The sequence below is a fragment of the Centruroides sculpturatus genome, unplaced genomic scaffold, assembly GCF_000671375.1.
Source record: "Centruroides sculpturatus isolate CEXI.00-Female unplaced genomic scaffold, Cexi_2.0 scaffold1, whole genome shotgun sequence".
In the NCBI taxonomy this organism is placed as follows: Eukaryota; Metazoa; Arthropoda; class Arachnida; order Scorpiones; family Buthidae; genus Centruroides; species Centruroides sculpturatus.
Genome location: NW_019384326.1, coordinates 678705 through 699866, shown reverse-complemented (window position 1 = coordinate 699866; position 21162 = coordinate 678705). Strand labels below are relative to the sequence as shown.

General features: G+C 29.1%; 1 protein-coding gene across 1 annotated transcript in view; it reads left to right on the top strand.

Annotated features, from left to right (window-relative positions):
• Nucleotides 1-2784: 2784 nt before the first annotated feature.
• Nucleotides 2785-21162, top strand: part of LOC111627682 (LIM and SH3 domain protein F42H10.3-like) — a 40954-nt gene continuing 22576 nt past the window's right edge. Inside the window, exons 1-5 of the mRNA XM_023371295.1 lie at nucleotides 2785-3002; nucleotides 8118-8212; nucleotides 12533-12617; nucleotides 12876-13077; nucleotides 15829-15867. Coding sequence (XP_023227063.1) covers nucleotides 2931-3002; nucleotides 8118-8212; nucleotides 12533-12617; nucleotides 12876-13077; nucleotides 15829-15867 — 493 coding nt within the window. The 5' untranslated portion in view covers nucleotides 2785-2930. The remainder of the gene's footprint in view (nucleotides 3003-8117; nucleotides 8213-12532; nucleotides 12618-12875; nucleotides 13078-15828; nucleotides 15868-21162) is intronic.

Here is a 21162-nt window from a genome sequence, read left to right as displayed (position 1 = left end):
TTAATTAAATTTTTTTTACATTATTAATTATTATAAAATGGCAAAAAGCTTAATTTTCAGGGTACAGATGGGTTTTATTTTTAAAATAATTATAAATGCTAGTAACGAGTAAAATCGTCATTAAGTCCTACCCTACTCGAGATAGGACACGTTACCCCCCTCTATCTCCTCACCTCCTCGATCTTTAACCACCAAAATCTGATAGCATCGATTTTTCTAGTACACAGGTCTCCCTGCAAAATTTCAGAAATTTTCGACAAAAGACACAGGAGTTATTAAGCTTCAAAGAGGGTGAACAAAGTCATGTTTCCCACATACACACTGATATCCATAGATACAAAAAAGCCCAAAATTTTTTGGATTTCTGGATGTTTCAAGGTCTCTCGAGTCCAAAAATATAAAAATCTTCGAGGGAAGGTCATTCATTGACCGATCCCCATAACTTCCCTCTGTTATGTCAGATTTATTTATGAATCTGCAAGTTATATACAAAGTTACGCCATATAAACTTATGCTATATAAGTATAAACTCATTTTTAATCAATGTACAAATTGTTTATTTGTTCATGTTACTGATGTTATGGAGTTTTATATATTTAAAGCAACTATATATGTATATATCATACAATGTGTCTTAACATTATATTTGTTTTTAAAAATTTATTTTTAACTAAAATAATTATTTATTAAAGACATACTGCTCATCATTACAGATCCTTAATGTAACATTAATCAACATTGTAAAATATTAATTAAAATGTCATATACAAGACATCTGAAAAGTTACCATGCAGCGAGAAATTTGTAAGAATATTAAAGTTATACATGTGACATTGCATACCAAACCTGTAAATTGTATACAATACAGTCAGCTGGTGGACTGGTACCAAACAGACAATGTAAGGTCTCATAGCAATATCTTACGTATAGCTTCAACATCGTTATAAATTTCTCACTGCATAGTAACTTTTTGGACACCCTGTACAGTCTGTAATTTTATATGTTCCTGTGTTGTTAGAGAATTTTAGATGTTACAATTTTATAATTACAATGGGCAACTTTAATGAACACTTTATTGATTAACATCTGCATTCTAGTTTCAAATTCGTGCATGGTTTTTTAGTCGTATGGAATCTAAAAGCTTCGTGCAAACGAAGAAAAACATTTTTTATTGATTGTTATTTGTATCTTTAAGAAAAAAAAAATGTTACATGATAAAAATTTGAATTATTTGTAATTATAAAATTGTTTAAACCCCTAAAAATGAGATCTAAACAGTCTTGAAAATGATCAAGACTGAAATGTTAGTCAAATATAACTTATTGTTTCAAATGATAATAACCACCAACACTGCCAAAGTATTATTTTAGAATATTCAAATATTATTAACAAAACAAAAAAAACAAAAAAAAAGCATTTGTTGATGTTTCAATGTTTGTTATATTAAAAAAATACAAAAAATATTTAAGAAATTTATGCATTTTTGTATATTCCTATGTTTATTTTTCAAAGATTATTATTATGTTTATATTCAATATTTTTATTCGTGTAATTAATTTATATATATACATATANGCAAAACATGTCAGTTTCATTAGAAACTCCCAATTCCTCTGCAAAACATGTTCAGTTTCACTCGAAACTCCCCAATTCCTCTGCAAAACATGTTCAGTTTCATTAGAAACTCCCAATTCCTCTGCAAAACATGTTCAGTTTCACTCGAAACTCCCCAATTCCTCTGCAAAACATGTTCAGTTTCACTCAAAACTCCCCAATTCATCTAAAAAAAGTCTTCAATTCCAATTGAGGTACACTCACTCAGCACTTGTATGTAAATCAAAAACACAACTTTTTAATTTGCTGTCTGCAATTCCCCTAAAAAGTCGCCAATTTCATATTAACAATTAGAAATTGATAAATAGGAATTTTCGAACTGTTTACTCTGCTATAAAATGACATTTTAAAAAGTAAATTCCCCCATTAAAATCATTAAAAAACATTTTTAAAAATAGCAAAAATAAAAAAACATCAAGTAAACAGCGAAAATTGACACACACGAAGAAAATGAAAGAGAAAATTAGAGAAGAAACACAGTTTCCCCTCCCACTTAAAAATTTAGTTTTGGGTTGCAATTTTCAAATTCCCACTGTCGGCCGTCTGTTCGTCTGTCCGTTCGTCCTTCCTTAATCTCGAGAACGGAATTAGATACGTGAAAATCGAGACCAGATACGGGAAACTTAGGTTCGTAGCCATCCAAGTTAGGTTCGTAGCTATACAAGAACTTCCGGTCTGGACCGGAAGTCATGTGATTTTTTGCATTTTTTAAAATTATTTTTGGATAAATATATCCAAAAAAATTAATCTAAATTGTAAAAAAATTGTTCTTAATTATGACGTCATAACAATAAATCAAATTTAAAAGGTTTACTGAAAACATACAAATGACGTCATCAAGTTAAAAACAAGCGAATTAAAATAATAAAAAAGAAGACGGAAATAATTTAAAAAGTCTAAAATTTATTTTTTCGAAAAGAAGTTCAAACGAAATTACAAATAAAAGAAAGTAAAAATAAACAAAAAAAAAACTTTTTAAATAGACATGACGTCATGTAACTTTACATAACTTAATAAAAACGACGATATAAAAATTTCGCGTAGACCAATTAGATTAAATAAATCTCAAACGAATTACGAACGAGGAAATAATTTAAAAATCGCACGAATAACGAATGGAAATTTTTATTAATTATAACCTATGGCGACATTACGGCACGAGTGCGGGATTAACACGTCGACAGCGCCTTGGTGCGAACGGAAGTGGAAATCGTAGAAGTCGGACGTTTCGGTGGATTTTTCTTGAATTTTTGGTGTCGGGAATCTGTTAATTTTTTTTTTTTTTACTTAAAATAAAGACTTCTGACATCGAAATAATGAGTTCTAAACGTTGTGCCAGATGCGAGAAGACCGTTTATCCGTTAGAAGAACTCAAATGCTTGGATAAAGTAAGTAACGTTGGTATTTAGGGTTAAGATTGAAATTGACAATTTTATTCGTTTGTTTGTTTGTTTGTTTAATCCCATTTTCCGATGCTACTTTCGAAGATGCGTAATTAATTAAAAAATACAATTTTACTTAATTCAAATTAATTTTATTGATTATTTAATCATTCGCGTGAATCGCTTTTGCTTTCGTAAAATCGCCAACAATTTTTTTTTAATATTTTTTTTTATTTTCTCCGTGTTAAACGACATGTTCAGTTTCACTCGAAACTCCCCAATTCCTCTGCAAAACATGTCAGTTTCATTAGAAACTCCCAATTCCTCTGCAAAACATGTTCAGTTTCACTCGAAACTCCCCAATTCCTCTGCAAAACATGTTCAGTTTCATTAGAAACTCCCAATTCCTCTGCAAAACATGTTCAGTTTCACTCGAAACTCCCCAATTCNCGTGCTTTTCTTACTTAATTCTGACGTTTTGTTGTTTTTAAATGGCGCTAATTTGGCGATAAGCGCAGTTTTCGGTAGGGGTCACTTTTTAGATAATTTGTAAATATTATATTTAAATAGTGACCCCTACCGGCTTTTTAAATTTCTACCTCTGATTAGGGGAGGGGGGAAAAATTGTCTTATTTAATAAATAAATTTTAAAATATTTTTATATTTAAAAATGATGGAATGAATATCAAATATCGTTCTGTTGCCTTTTAAATGGCGCTGTTTTCGATAGGGGTCACTTTTAGGTGATTTGTGTACCTCTATTTAACTAGTGACTCCTACTGGATTTTTATATTTTTATCTCCAGAATTAAAAAAAAAACTTAAATTACTTTATATTAAAATTATAAAATATCAAAAAGTGTAAATAACGTTTTAAAAAAAAAGTTTTTGTGATGATAAGGATGATTGGCTTCAAAAATATATAGAAACATTGAAAGATGTGGTGATGCCAATGGCATTTAAAAGCATAATTTGTGTTTAACTTTGGCATTTTTTTAAAGCATTAGCTATTAAAAATCATAACGCGGGTTTAGCATTTAAAAAAGAGAATAGATTCAAATTTTTTTGTGATAGGAATATAGTTTTTCTCTTCTCATAAGTCATACATCTGTCAAATCAATGGACGAGTAAGCCCGATCCAAAGATGAAACAGATTGAACATATTTAAAAAATAAAAAAAAAAGCATTAACGACATTACAAATTATAATCTTCATTCAAAGCAAATAGGCTTTTAACATCATTTTTTAAATTATCTTTATTATTCATGTATTAAATAGCCTAACTTTTCTGTTAGAATGATGCAGAGATATAAAATCTATATAATGTGTATACATTTTCAGAAGTGTATAGTAGTTAATACACAGTATTCAAGATGCTAAATTTTTTGAATGCCATTTAAATTTTTTTGTTTTTACTGTTGTTGGTGTTGGGTAAAATTAAATTTTTAATCTGTTAAAATATTATAATTTACTCATGTATTGCCTTTTATAGCATGTAATTGCTGTTTATTTATCAATTTTCTTCTTTGGTTTAATTAAATATTTACTCGAACGGTTAAAACAACTGAAAATAGTCTCCTTAAAAAGTCTGAACTAACCAAAATTATGTAATAATGTTTGTTGTATTTCAGGTTATTGATATTATTTCCTAAAATTCCTGTAAACTTGCATAATTATATTGAAATATAAGAGGGTGAATTTGTATATTTGTTGCTTTTTTAACATTCTTTAAGGTGATTCTTATCTATAATGTTTTTCACCCTGCATATCACAATAAATATTTATCAAATACTGCTTTTATTATTGATGTTTTATCATAATTTGGTATAACCACAGTTTATATAATTGTTGAAATTTAAAATATAACAATAATAAAAGTATTGCTGAGAATATAAGAATAAGAATTTGCATATAAATACAAAGATTGTATCCATTTACAGTGGGGTTTTTTTTATTGGTGACATCATATATATTTTTTTAAATTATCTAAAACATTATCATATTAATGATGAAACATTTCACATGTCCTAAATAATTCATGTCATAATAATATGCATATATATCAAGTACTTAATTGCCAATCTGTATATTATTGTTATAGAGAAATCGATAATCTTTATTATATATATTAAGACATTAATGATAAAAAGAATTTAACTTTTCAAATTATGTACTTATTATTTTATTTGAAGTGTACTAATTAATTACATGTTATACAATTAGATAGCATGATTAATGAATGTAATTTTCATAAAAATATCTGTACCTTTCAGCCATGACTGTGATTAAATAAGACAATTTCTGTTCTTTTTGATTTCTGATCAATATTCGTAAATTTTTCCAGTTTATCCTATCTTAACAGGCGATAGGAATATAATTTTTCTCCTATTATAAGTCATATGTCTTTTGAATCAATAGACGATTATGCCTGATGCAAATGCCAGATCCAAATGATTAATGAATGATTTTGTATAATTTCGATTGGATTGCACAAAAACTTGTTAGGCAAATAATTGAATCGATTGCTATATATTCCATTTAATAAAATTGATGTTATCTTTGACATGGTTATAAAGTATGTAAAAGAAAATTAGGTTATAAATAAATATTCTGCTGCTTTACTCGACATTTTAACTATATTGAATAGTTGCCAGAGGAAATTATTTTATAAAAAAATAATAATGTTGCATTGCATCTATAAGCAATTCAATCTGGAGTGATGTATCTTAAAATAAACTTTATTGGATGCTAGCACAGTTTTTAATTTCCTCTGTTTTTATTCTTTAGATGAATTTCCCAAACAATTTCTGGAATTGGGTACATGAATTAATCAATCTTATGTTCTCAATTATCGTGGGATCTAATTTTAGAAAATTAGTAACACAAGGAGGCGAGTTAAATTATTTAATTACCCTTTAAGCTCTATCAAAATGCTTAAACTGGAAGAATATGTAATTAATTCAGATTTAATTCTACTAGAGATGTAAAATAACCATGAATTTTTGTAATTTTTAAGTAAGCATTAGATTACTTTATTCATTTTCTCTGATGTGTATTAAATATAGTCAATGTACATTACTTAATTTATATTTAACTACGCTGATAAAATTATATATTGTCACTCGGTCATCCATGAGAAATTTCTCTGGTTGAAAAGGTTCTCGGTTTTGCAAAAACGGAACGAGGATATCTGCCGAAATTAATAAGTGTACTTGGAAAAATTAGCCATTTATACTAATAGGTAATTATTTTTAAAGACATCAATGCTAAATTCAGTAAAGGAAAGAAATCTATTAAGAAGTTAACTTGCAATTATGAGAGAGAAATGTCTGTAACATCTGTAACTCCCCCCTTTTTTTTGTCTTTCTCTTTTGTCTAATTTGCCATTATTCGAGCGCAGACCTGTAATTAATAAAGTAAATAGGCTAAATAAGAGTTGTCGTCCCGTTAACTTTCACATTTAATAGAGTCTAATAAACATTTTTGGATTATTTTTAAAGAACATATTATTATAAATTTTTATTATAATGAGCCTTATAGCCTTACCACTACTACTGTGATACCCTCTCTTAATGTACTGTACCTACTTCTAAAAATATTTTCAAGATTTACGAGTTATTGTTAGCATTTTAAGCCAGATAGCAGTTAATGTAATATTTATTCTGTTTATCAACAGGTTTTTGCTATTAATACAAGAAATTAGTCATGAAAGCAGTTTAGTTTTATGATTAATTATATAAAAAAATAGCATTAGCTTCAACTCAAAATTTGTTTTTTTTTTTTTTTACTTCAGTGATGTTGTAGAAGGTGTTTTTTTATTTATTTTTTTATTTATAGATTGTCACCTTGTCTAAAAATAGCACCTAGCTACTAAACGGGAACTAGGGGTCAGACTATTTTTTCTATTCTGAATGGTGGCATTCATGTAATCCTAGATTATTCTAAAATACTTCTCTGCTCGAGTTGATTTCTGTAGTAGCATGCTAAATAACCATTAAATATGTATTGAATGGTTCAGGTCATTTATATTATTAATCATTCTGTAATTTAATGTAAAATTTATTAACTATTTAAATCATTTCTATCCACAAGACAATGCAATTATTTAGTATGTCATAAATATTCATTATTAGTTTTATTTTTAAAATGGTACTCGCTATTCTTATCTCCAGTGTGTTAGTTTTTTTTTTTCTAATTGTTATACAAGGGGTGGCGACATGGCAAATTTGCAATTTAGTTGTATTTCTTCATAGAGATAAATGTGGTGATCCTGTTTTCAATATGGAACATCTATGTTGTTTGGAATTCCGTCGACAGAAAAAAGTTGGGTGGTTTACTTTTTGTTAAGCAAATGGTACATTAAAAATTTAAATTCTTAGTATATTTTCTCGTATAAACTCTCAAACTATAAATTTCCAGATATTTGCATTGATTTTACTTTAAAAGTGTCCAGTGAAAGTAGGAAATTTATTATTTCTCATGTTTAGTGGCAGATTGTTGACATAGGAAAACACTTTTTTTTTCCCTCTTTAATGTAATATAAGCAGTCGGTCTAAATGAAATGAGTTGATGGACATTCACTGTGTGTAAATTATGATATCACATGATTGAACTAAAGAGAATTCTGTTTACACTGTCAATAGAATTGATTCGTAAAATGGTAGACATTTGTAATTAATCTTTACAGTATCCTAGTAAAATTTGAGGTCATCCGTGTTATTGTTGTAAAGAAAAAATTGAACTAGAATTGATTTTTGTACAACTCAGTAATAATTAAATATTGTTATAGTTATTTAAACTCATGTAAACAATAATTTGAGTGGATTTTGAGAATTTGCTGTTTCTAGATGCCTCAAAACAAAGTTTTTGTTTACTATTTAATTCAAACAGATCCATATCAAAGTTCTTAATTTTTTTTTTCTTATGAGTTTGTTTACTTCTAGCTTAATTTTGTTCCAAGAATTTTGGGAAGTGCTATTTTTTTTTTTCTTCTTATTTAATATGTTGTTTATCAATTCTTTTCACTCAAAATCAAGAAAATAGTTCAATCTTTTAATAATTTATATTTTCTTATAACTGTAATTGATGTAAATTTACAGCATTAATATTTTATTTTTACTAGATATGGCATAAATTATGTTTCAAATGTCAAGAATGCGGAATGACGCTGAATATGAAAACGTATAAAGGTTTCAACAAATTGCCATACTGTAATGCGTAAGTAGACCACAAACTATTTACTTAATTTTTCTTATTATTAATCCCTAAAATTTACATCATATAATGTAGAATGGAATTGTAAATCCAGTTCATTAAAGGTCAAGGATGGGATTTAAGCAGCTTGTTTGCTGCATCGGTTTTTAATCAATCAGTAATGTATGCTAATAGAGTAGCAATGGTTCAACAAATGACGAACAAAATGATCGAGATTACTGATGGTAGTTTAGAGGTCAGAAACTTTGGAATTTGACTTTTAATATTAAAACTTATCTCAGAATGATAATGTTTGTGACAGATCTTTGAAAGTTCAACTTTCAACAATTTTTTAAACATATTTTTATATTTAAAAACGTGAAATTAAGTAAATAAATCTGTTTTTAAACATATAAATAAAGATATTTTTTTTAAGTTGAATTTATTGCTCACCGGATAGAAATGCATTGTAGCCCAGTTTCTGAATGAAATTCTGGTTTGAGATAGCTTTGTGTAGCTATCTGACAAGTTATTTCTCAGATAACTGGATATACGAGATGAGTGAATACTTGGGAAACCTGCAATTTATAAATAATGCATTCGTAGAAGAATTATAATTTGGGAGTATTAAAACTTGTGAATGTCTAATTTTGCAATTAAGTTGTTTTATATAAAAACAATGAGTGACATGAGAAATTTGAAGAGAGTGCAGTGAATACTCAAAATTTCAACTATTTAAACAGATGTTAGCTTAGTATATCACTGTCCTCTTGGAATTTATTGAAATCAATATTAAAATATGATAGAATGAAAACTATTAAGAAATATATACACAAAAATAAAGAATAAAAAAAATTAAGTGATGATTAATTATGTTTTGTTACATAAAAATTTAAAAGCTAGGATTACAGAATGAAATAATTCATTTTTGATGTCAACTTTAAATATTTAGGTTAAAGGTGTAAGAAACTTCTTTCTTGAAACTATGATGATAAATATTTTTAAAATGTAATGGAAAGAGAAGAATTTATATTTCTAGAGCTGCTGCTTAAGAATTTTAACTAATTTTTGGCGTAACTGAAATTAAAGTCGGTCGGTGGAGTTCAGCAGTAAAATTGTAGAATTTTGTTCTATCTTGAGACTAGTTATTTTCTGAGTTCTAGTTGAGGCTTCCAGCTGTTCTGTATTTTTGCATAAACACTTCCTGAATAGGTTAAGTAGGCAAGATATTTAAACTAAATGCCTCCAAATTCAGAAGACTGCCAGCAACGTATTGTTCTCGGGCCAAATGTCCTAACCAGAAATTTCTTTTCCCGTTTTAATATTTATAAAAAGGAACTGTTCCTAAATGTGTTATGTAATGTTAATCGTTTAAATCAAATGTGCGTCACTGTTGCAAAGGAAAATGATTATTAAAAAATGAAAATTTGAGAAGTGATGCAGAGATATTATTCTGCAGTATCATCATTATGAAAGATTGTTTTTTGCAGTTTTGTATTGATTATGTAAGAATTATGATGTTTGAATATGTAATATATTTGATTTGATGAAATGTCTTGAAATAAAAACATTAAAAACATTTTTATTTAAAATTCTGCAAGAATTTATTCTGAAATTCTGTATGTCGTAGACTATTTTCTGTAGTAAAAGATATTCTTGGAATGTGTCAACTTATACTGACCACCATATTTAGTTTGTAAGCAGCAAATGCCATTAATAAAAATAAGCATGTAGCATTCTCGAGTTGCTTATCGATAATTTTGTTTAATTTATAGTTTTCAACTGTTATCAAACTTATAAAAAATAAAGGAAACATCTGTTGAGATGTGTCTCAACCCAAAAGAGTGATTTATTGAAAGGGTAAACATTTAATTACGGACATGAGATTTCTATAGTGTGTGCACAGTGTAATATAGGACGTCTTATATTAATTTTATCGTTAAATTTTTTATTAGATCAGTGGTTATGTGGCCATATTTGTTGCCTAATCCATGCATCTAGATATATAAAGATTGGTATATTAAGGCATTTATCATGGTGGGAAAACATCTGACTGACATCTCTCCAACATAGATGACAACTTCTTCTATTTTAGATCTACGGGTCATCAGTTGGTTTTGGCACCCAACCAAATGGGGCCAGTCATTGGTCTCCCGTACTCTTTTATGGGAATGGTATCCCAGAACTATTAAAATAAACAAACTTAGTTATATTTTAGTTAAGTTAAATTTCATCCCCTCCTCCTCGCATTTTAAAAGGTGGCAGTAGGATGCTGGAATTGTTACATAAGACCAGATGGGATCAAAATACATCCACGTTCCTCGGAGACAGATGTGATTGATGGTGACCGACCGACTGACTGACTAGCTTAGAGTCTGGATGTAGTTATTTCTGTTCTTTTTCTCAGTTCGTTGACTGTATTACAACAGGGAAATTAATAGAAATCATAGCTAAGTTCATACACTTTTTGTTGATTTAACTGAAGTGTAAACTAACCTGACAGGTGTTCCACAAGCTAGCAATTTTTTAGTAAAAGTTAGAAAAAAAAATAAAGGAAACTCTTCTACTGGATATGGAAAATTTTAGCTGGAAGGAGGTCAAATTGGTTAATTACACGTCTCATTAAGGAAGAGATAGTCATGCCTATTAGTTTCCTTTATGTTTGTTTCTTATTGCTTATCATCCATCGTTTATTGTGTTTGAGGTTTCTGATTGACTGTTACCTGTATTTATTCGCTTGTATGGAAGGGTATTATGGATGATATAGGTTCAGTAGAGTCGAAAAACAAGGCGTTTAAGGGCGATCACGAATCGCCATTGATTTCAAGCAGCCATCAGAGGATTTAAAAGATTGACGTAACAATGCCCTTTCTCGACTAGTTCAGTTTGCTTGTCCGTCGGTTACTAGGTCATATTTTGCATTCTGTAACTTCGACTGGCATGACCCATATTCAGGCAAACAATAGAAATCGGGCGTGTTGATGCCTGAATAAACGTAACCACTTGGAAAAGAAGATAATAATAACTATAATAATATGGGTGCCTTGATACGCGAATAATTCAAAAAAAAAAACGCTTTTAACCACGTGATCTTTTTTCCGCCATTTCTGAAATTCACACCACGAGGTTTAGCGTGGATCGCGGTGTTTTGAGGTTAAGTGGCGTTTTAAAGTTCACTTCCGGTTATAAAGTCGTAAATAAAAGTACAATCTGGGTTTAGTGGAGTATTTCGCGGTTTTATCTCGTAAGATTGCGCGAAAAAACGACCGGAATATTCTTTAAAACGGAGTTACGAAGCCGTAAACACGTGGGGGTGGAATTAATCGGTTTGATGGTCATCGGACTAATTTTAACTCGGAAGTGCGTCATCGGTAGCGTTTTCGACACCCCGTTTTTAACCGCAGCTGCGGCTAGAAGCATCCATTCCGATTACGAAAGCCGTTAAAGTAGGCTGCTTTAAGAAGGCGGCTTAGCTGTCATTTCCTGCTATGTAATTCTGATGTAGTCGTAACTGCTACGTCACGCCCTCAAGATATTTCCATATTCAGACATACTGGAGTAGGTCATGTGACAGTTTCGTTGCGGGGGGGAAGGGGGACGAAACTCATTAATGTGGCGTCGAGTGTTTGTGGCGATTTCGTAAATGTGTATCGTTTTTCTCGATCGGGAAACGATTAAAACGAATTGTTTTCATTCCTAATTTGAGGCTTGCCCGACTGATTTGTCACCAAAACTGAGTTTCTTTCGGAGGATGGGCGGATTATTAACGCAATAAAAATAATTTTGCAGCTTTTAACCTCATTATTTTTTTGTTTGCTTTATTTTATTTTATTTTTTTTTTGTTTTAATCTGGAAAATTCGTTATTATTTTTCCTTTTCTTCCTGTTTTAGTCTTAAATAAAGTGTAATGCTGGCCACATTTTAATGGAGTAATTCAGACAATAAAGATTTCTATCCTGCAAGGAGTTGTCAGTTTGCGTCTCATACGCATTCGGACGAGTTCTCCCACTTTGAGCCCAAATTGACTAATTACTAAGTTCATAGCCTGTCCGGTACGAAGCGGCGTACTTAAAATTGGTCGTTAAATTTTATAAATATTTAATTGTCTAGTTTATAGATGATAATTATCATGTACTGTTATACTCGGGGTAGATTGTAAGTCGCACTGTTTTTGGTTGTGAATGTGTTCTGGCTGTTTCTCCCTTCAGAATCGAATAATCTTATTACGGCGGGCTTAAAGTGGTGCATTGAGAGACTGATGCCCTTGAGTAAATTTATGGTGTAATTAATTAAAGTTAAAAGTTTTATCCAGTTATATTTGCAAGTAATGGTTAATTTTTGCAGTCATTGTCCTCAAGCCAAGCACACTGCAGTAGCCGACACACCTGAAATCAGAAGATTGGCAGAGAACACTAAATTGCAGAGTAATGTGAGTTATTTTAATGTACTTTTCAAAAATAAAAACAAAGTCGACGGGTGAACCCTCCTATCTTCTACTTTGGCTTGTGTTGGAAGGTCCATGGGTCTTACTAATTTTTCTGTACATTTAGCTGGGGTTTCTTCTATTGACTTAATTAAACAATTTTAACGATAAAATTACCCGTTATTGAAATTTCAGTAATGCGCCCTTTTAATAAGTTTCTCGCTTATGTTGATCTATTGGTAATCCAAATTTTTTATAAAATAGGTGAAATACCATGAGGATTTTGAAAAACAAAAGGGAAAGGTTACACAGGTTGCCGATGATCCTGAAACAGTACGTATCCGTAATACCTCAAAAATTATTAGTAATGTTGCCTATCACGGTGAACTTGAGAAGAAAAAGCAGATGGAACAAAAACGACATCTTGTGCCAGAAAAGAATGGTATACCGCATCCTGTGACAAATGGTATGCAGTTTTTTTCTTAATAACTTCTTTTTAGATGTATGTATGCATATATGAAAATGATAAACGTATGCGTTAAGAAGTCGGTCGGAGAGCGAAGGACGCGGTCTGACGTATCTAGGCCAGATCATCCTGAAAAAACCGGAGTTTTCTTAGCAGGCATATATCTTAGTCACATCAACTGTCTGGCTGTTGTTTTAAATATATTAAGATATTTGACTTTATACTGAATGAATTTTATAGGAGTTTTATTTCTATTCGTTGTTATTTATACATTCAAAAAATCCTAGAAGAGTTAGGAATTTTCACTTTGTTTTATGTAGGATCAAAGGATTGTATATTTATTCAATGGTACAACTTTAGGATTTATTCTAACAAATATATATTTTCTTGTTAAAGATTAATATTCAGGTTTTTAACACAAGTTCATTTTGTATATACAATTGAATTTGTCATTGTTTGCTACATTTTTAAAATGTTTTTCATTTTTATAAAATGAAATCCTTGATTATAAGGGGGGGGAAAATGTAAATTATGAATTTACATTCGTAATTATATCCATTTTTATCAGGTTTTTGTCTTTTGAATTTACGAAAAAAGTAATTTTCGGTCTTGTTAATAAACAAGTTTGTCCACATCAATTCTTAAAAAGTTTAATTGTGCTGTACGATATTTGTAAGTTATATCGGTACGGTATAATTATGGTCCACATATGTACTTTTATTTCGGAAACTAAAATATTTCTAACCAGTTATAAGCTTGCATTTTTTTTTTTTTTTTTTAATTATCTGGTTGAAATGTTTTTGTTGTTTACATTTGTAAATTATTCCAGAATCTTTCTATAAAAAGAATTAAGGGCATTTTTTATAAATAGAAGCTGATAAAACCGACTCTTGAAAGAAAAAATAATAATTTGGTTATCAAGTGGTTTTAGGCAATTTAAAATGGAGATTTAATCTGTCATTTTTTTTCAGAGTAATACATTACAGCTTCGTAAAGCCATTATTGATAGAATGTACAAGGATCTTTACTAATTTTATTATAAAAAATATTCTTGTGCATGATTGTTTCTGTAAGGTATTTACCATTTTCTTTTGTTTGGTGTACTGTTTCAGTTCTTTAGTTGTTTCTGGAGATCTTTTTATGTAGAAATATGTTTTGAAGAGAATTTAAAAGCTTAAAAGAATTTTATAAATATTTGTGATAAAATTAATTTAAAATAGCATTTTTTGAATGTTATTTTAGTCCTTAATTAACTGTAAGGAATGATGATGGGTGACCTTGAACCCATTCTACTGATTTTACCTGCTAGATAAACATTCTTCATCCATCTTCAAACTGTTTTTGATTTCCTGTGGAATATTTTCCTAAGACTGTTAATAAACTTCTTATCTGATGTTTCATAATTTTGATAGCTATTGAATTTACTTAGTTTTAGTGGCTTGTCTTTTCTAGTTTCGTCTAAAGTTTAATGAAGATTTTTCCCCTTGTAGATACTACTTTGATAAATGCCTTTACAGAATCATACTCTTAAAACTTGTCAATTTTATTCTTAATTTATAACCTGCAACTTATTTAGATTACTTGGTGTCTGAAGTTGTATCAGATTATCGTCTGTGAAGTTCAAACTTGAATATTACGAGAAATATGACCTAAATTTGCATTCTTGTTTACTCTGAGATTGTGACTGAGATATATGCGTGTCGACTCGAGAATGTAAATTTTATTAACATCCATTAAGAATTTGACTTTTAAATTGTCAAAGTTTAAAATTCGAATTATATTCTGTTTGAGTTGTACCAAAAAAAATCTTACAAAATAGTAGAATAATTCTTTACTATTTAACATTAAGTTTGAGGTGAATATACAGTATGTTGATTTGATATTAATATATAATTATCACATTGGAAATATTACAATACTTTTAGTTTTTTAAGAAATTCAGTAATTCTTTTGTTAGTCTGTAATTTTATTTTTAAGAATAGTTTAAGCAAAATTATTAGAATTAAAATTTTTATAGCTGGCTAGAATAAGAATGTAAGTTTGAGATACTAAATATTCTAAAATGTATAATGCTTTGTATTGACGGATTTAAATAATTTTATTATAAATTACTTGGTCGAATAAGCTCTTCAAGAAATAAATAAGAATCAATGCAAGGAAAAAGGTATTCTATACGTTCTTATTCTAACCAGTTTACAGTATTATAAAATTTTAATTAGAATATTAATTATTACCCAATTACTAATATTTATTCTAATCATATAACAAGAATGATTAAATTTCTTCCTTGGCTCCTATTATTACCAATAATAACACTTATCGTAACTTATAGCAGCCACTGCATCACCACCATCTCCCTCGCCACAACCACCAATGTCACCTTCAGGAAAGATAGCAGATTATGATCCCATGATACCCCCAGAAGCCCATGAATCTCCCTATTCCTCCAAACTTAGCTCTACTGTCATCTATACATCCCAAGAGGGACCAGGTATCGATTATGCAATGGAATAAAAATATTTTTGATTTTTTTATTTTTTTTCCAATAACACTTTACTCTTCTGACTTCTACCTCAGTCGTCCCATTTTATCCTATGTATTTGTTTTTATAATTTTAGTTAATTTAAAAAGATAATTTATTTTTATTTCTTTATATTTTTTGTTTTCTATGATGATTCACAGTTAACAGTTATCCCACACGTAAGATTGGTTCCATTGCCGATTATGACCCTCTAAACGAATCTCACGCAGCTGGTTACAGAACAGATCTATCAAATACTCCAATGTACTGTGGAGGTGAGATAAACCGAAACATTGACAACTCAGAAGAATTTTGAATTTTTTTTCTTTTGTTTTTTTATTTTGAAAGTGTTTTTGAGGCTGGGATTCTTGAGAATGCTTTATTTGAAACATTAGAAATGTAGCATTGATGCATTAATATATAGAAAACTTAAAGTTCATTTTCTTAAATGAAATATCAATAAATTAAGTTGCATTTAAATTTTCTGTATATATTACGACAAAATCTGGTAATTAAATATTTCTATATGTGATTTAATGATTACAATTTACTGGCTTTTTCTAATGTATCTGTAGTCTTTATACTAGTATGCAGGAAAACAACCGTGTGTAGTAAATTCTACTTATTGTAATCATGGATATTGTTATTGCTCATTTAATATCAAATAAAATTATCAATTAACGCGTTCCAAAACATTGAGTTAAAATACACTACAAAAATATCTCTTATTGTATTCAGAGTTTGATCATTTTCATTGGCTAAATTAGCCCCTGTAAGGTCCTTCTTCACGCCTGCCACAATTACAATCGGTTATTACAGTCTTAACCAGTGCTTTAACTGTTGTTTTCTCAAAATACAGTACTTTAAATTGCTGGAATTTCTTCAGTTATGTGCTAAATGCCATTAAAGGTAGTAACAGGCAAATGATACTGAATGGGTATTGCTATAATTAATAAATCTGTTATACAATTTTTTAACATGTCCTTTTAGTGTCAGTCAATATAGCCAGAGTTTCTGATGATTGTAGTTTTATTTACTTAGACCACTTAATGTTATTGATACAGACAAGTGCCCAGGTGTTACATTAAGCTGATTCTACTGTATTTGTAATTTATTATTCTCCTGCACTAATTTCACTAAATGATTACTTTACAACATTCAGAATGGTTTAAAATTTTGTTGTTTAAACTTTATTTAAATATTTTTGCCATACAATTTTGTATTTTTGTTTCAGAAGCTAACATTTAAGAGCAAACAGGATATTTTTCTAGTTTAATGTATTGAAATTTTAATACACGATGATAATATTATTTTACTGACATAGACTATTTCAATAGAATTTTTTGTTTGTCATTTAAATATTAAAGCTAATTTGTGTTATCAAAACTATCTATTAAAGTAGTATCTAAAATTTTATATTTTATTTAAAATAATTGAGAATATTGTTTAGAATAATTTTATAAATAAATTTATTGTCTATTTCTTCTCAGATAAGGGAAGATTTTTGAGATGACAAAGGATGATTGATTAATTTATAAAGTTACATAAACTCGGTGTTTTTTAATTAAAAAAATTTAATTTTTAAAGATTTAAATGTTCATAATTACTGCTTAAAATTCCCTGAAACGCTGCAGATTTCTTAAGCCATGCATTCGATAACTTGTTAATTTTTTATATTACTTATTAATATTTTAAGAATTCGTAATCAACACCTTAAGAGATTGATTGATTTATCTTTGTATTTATTGAGTTAAAAACTGGTTTAAAAGTTGGTTTTTAAGTACTTTCAAGCTCACATTACTGGAATTTAATATTAAAATTTAAAAATTTAACATGGTGTAACCCATCATAGGCTTGCTCATGATATTGCGTAATCATTAGTAATAAATGCACTTTTGTTAGCCTTTCAAATCTTTTGAAGTCAGACTTAAAATTCAGATGAAATTGTGGAATTAAAACTTCATTTTGCATAGAAAACAAGTCTTTATTTTAATATGAATCGCTGGTGTTGCATTTTTAATACATCATTTTGGCATTTTTTTGAATCCCAGCCTAGTTTTTAGTTTTATAACAACTCTTGACAAATGATTAAAATTAACCGCACCATTCTCATGATTTCAACATGCAATTTTTTGATAATTGAATAACATTTTTTGATATGAAACCTTGAAATCGCATGCATTACAATAGAGATTGTATTAACTGTTTGTAAATATTACACGTTTGAGTTTTCTTATACAAATAAGTCTAAAACACTAAAATGTTTTCTTAATAAACATTCTGAATATATCTTTAAACTATTTTATTTAATATTTTATGATTAGAGACCTAAATAATAGTTTTTTTTATTTTATTTTACATTAATTTTATTTTAAATTGACCAATAACTGATGGGAAATTCTGGATTAAGTCTGAGATAACCATATTAAATTTGTACCTGGTGGCTTTGGTGTATTGTGCATACATATGTTGTTGAGACGTTACTTTTTAAATGGGCATCAGTGAGTTAAAAAGGCAGCTGAAACTGAGTTGTTTTGGAAAAAGACAGGAAATGCATGTTGCCTGGAATTTTGTATCTTCATTTAAATAAAAAAGTTTGCTCAAGTCTAGCATCTGTTTAGTAAAACTGCAGTGTGGTTATTGGACAATTTAAAATATATTAATAGTATTATTTATAAAATATCTTAATATCAATAAATTATTTTAAAAAACAGCATTTATGACAGTTTACAGAATATTTAATTTATGCAGTAATTATATTTGATAGTTCACATTACTGTGTACTCTTGCTAATCCAAACTCGTCTTATCCAAGCCAATTTTATTCATTCTACCATTAAATTTTTTAGTCAAATATAAAAAAACTGCAAATTATTTTTTAGAACATGAAAATTTGTGAAATTAATATGTACTACACATTTCAACTTAAATATGTATCAAATACAGTATAAAAAATTATAAACTGTGCATATATTTGTCTCTCGTCCTTTTTTCACTTCCTTTTCTTTATGTATAACTTCTCAAATTTGAAGAATCTTGTACAGTAACTAGTTCGGATTAGCAAGTGTGTGCTGTAGCAGCGGATATCTATACTAATATTATAAAGAGGTAATGTTTGTATGTATATATGTATGTTAGTTTGTATGCAGCAGGTAATCTCCGAAACTACTCATCCGATTTCAAAAATTTTTTACCAATATTTAGAATGGAACTTCAGGGTGGACATATGCTGTATATTATTCCGTTAAACATGGGGAATGGACAGTTCTTTACGGTAAGCCTTCCCCGTAAGGCTTACCGTAAAGAACTCTGCTTCTATTTATACTATTTTAGATGCGGTTTTTTGCATTTTTGATTGCATTTTAATAGGGTACGTCAACAGAATGTACACTAAGAAGGCATTTTTCGATATTCCCCCCGCGGGGGAGAGGGACAGGATTAAGGCTTACTGTGAAAAACTTGGCTTCTATTATACTATTTTAGATGCGGGTTTTTGCGCTTTTGATTGCGTTTTAATAGGGTACGTCAAGAGAATGTACACTAAGAAAAAATTTTTTGAAAAATTTTCCCCCACGGGGGAAGTGTTATACATTTATAATAGATACATTTTGAGCCACAACAAGGCGTGGTGGGGTCTGCTAGTAAAATTATAAACAAAATAAATTTATGAAATTGTCCATTATAAGAGTCACTTTTAAGGTTTTGTAAATTGTAGAGTTCAGTCTGTTTAATGTTCTTTCCATTTATTTTCCTTTTTTGACTGTGTGAAAAGTTTTCTCTACTTAATAGACTGTGCTCTGATACATATGTATTATTGATCTGTAGAAAATACATAATATAAAAAAATATACACAGGATTATAAATAATCCTGTGTAATATAAACATAAGAGCTGTATTACAGTAATTAGATTTTAGTATTCATTTTAAAAAGTAAAAATTAGGAACCAACAGTAGTTGCTATAAAGATTTATTTAACCTGATGTTTTTGAATGGAGTATTTCTTTGAATGTCAGATGTGTGTGGTGTAGCCAGATTTTGTAAATAAAAACAGAGATACAACACCGGTAATATCCAGCAAATAAGATAATTTTATAAATAATAATTTATTGTGACAATGTCAGGCTGCAATTTTTAATCATATTTTTTATTTATTTAATTTAAAATATATGCTCTCCACATCAAATTAGTAGTGGCTTGACCCTGTACATCATACTTTTCCTGCTAGCAAGGGTCATGTCGATCATCTAATAGAAATATGTTAAAATGTATTTTACTTAACTTTTCACTACATATACTGAATTTCATAATAAAAATAGCTATTGTTTGTATTAACAGTTAGAATTATCCCTGTGCATTCACAAGTTGATCATTTGACATCTGCAAAAACATGAATTTGTGTATATCACCCCCACATAAAACAAGATCATATTGTATTTTATTTAGTAGCCAATACTGTAAATCAGTGTTTCTCAACCTCTAACGAATTGTTGCCCCTTCAACGTAGTATCGCCCCCTTCAATAAAACCGTTACATAGTATTGCCCTCTTCACTACAAAATTCCCATGCCGAGGGACAAGGCTAACGCCAAATTTGTACTACATTGAATAGACTAGTGACTAGTATAATGTTATTTGTTTAATTATTGTTTTATAAAACTTTTAATAAGAGCGTAGAAGCTAANAAATACATAATATAAAAAAATATACACAGGATTATAAATAATCCTGTGTAATATAAACATAAGAGCTGTATTACAGTAATTAGATTTTAGTATTCATTTTAAAAAGTAAAAATTAGGAACCAACAGTAGTTGCTATAAAGATTTATTTAACCTGATGTTTTTGAATGGAGTATTTCTTTGAATGTCAGATGTGTGTGGTGTAGCCAGATTTTGTAAATAAAAACAGAGATACAACACCGGTAATATCCAGCAAATAAGATAATTTTATAAATAATAATTTATTGTGACAATGTCAGGCTGCAATTTTTAATCATATTTTTTATTTATTTAATTTAAAATATATGCTCTCCACATCAAATTAGTAGTGGCTTGACCCTGTACATCATACTTTTCCTGCTAGCAAGGGTCATGTCGATCATCTAATAGAAATATGTTAAAATGTATTTTACTTAACTTTTCACTACATATACTGAATTTCATAATAAAAATAGCTATTGTTTGTATTAACAGTTAGAATTATCCCTGTGCATTCACAAGTTGATCATTTGACATCTGCAAAAACATGAATTTGTGTATATCACCCCCACATAAAACAAGATCATATTGTATTTTATTTAGTAGCCAATACTGTAAATCAGTGTTTCTCAACCTCTAACGAATTGTTGCCCCTTCAACGTAGTATCGCCCCCTTCAATAAAACCGTTACATAGTATTGCCCTCTTCACTACAAAATTCCCATGCCGAGGGACAAGGCTAACGCCAAATTTGTACTACATTGAATAGACTAGTGACTAGTATAATGTTATTTGTTTAATTATTGTACGATATAACAAATAAAATATCTAATTATTCTGAATATAATATTTTATTATATCACCCAGAA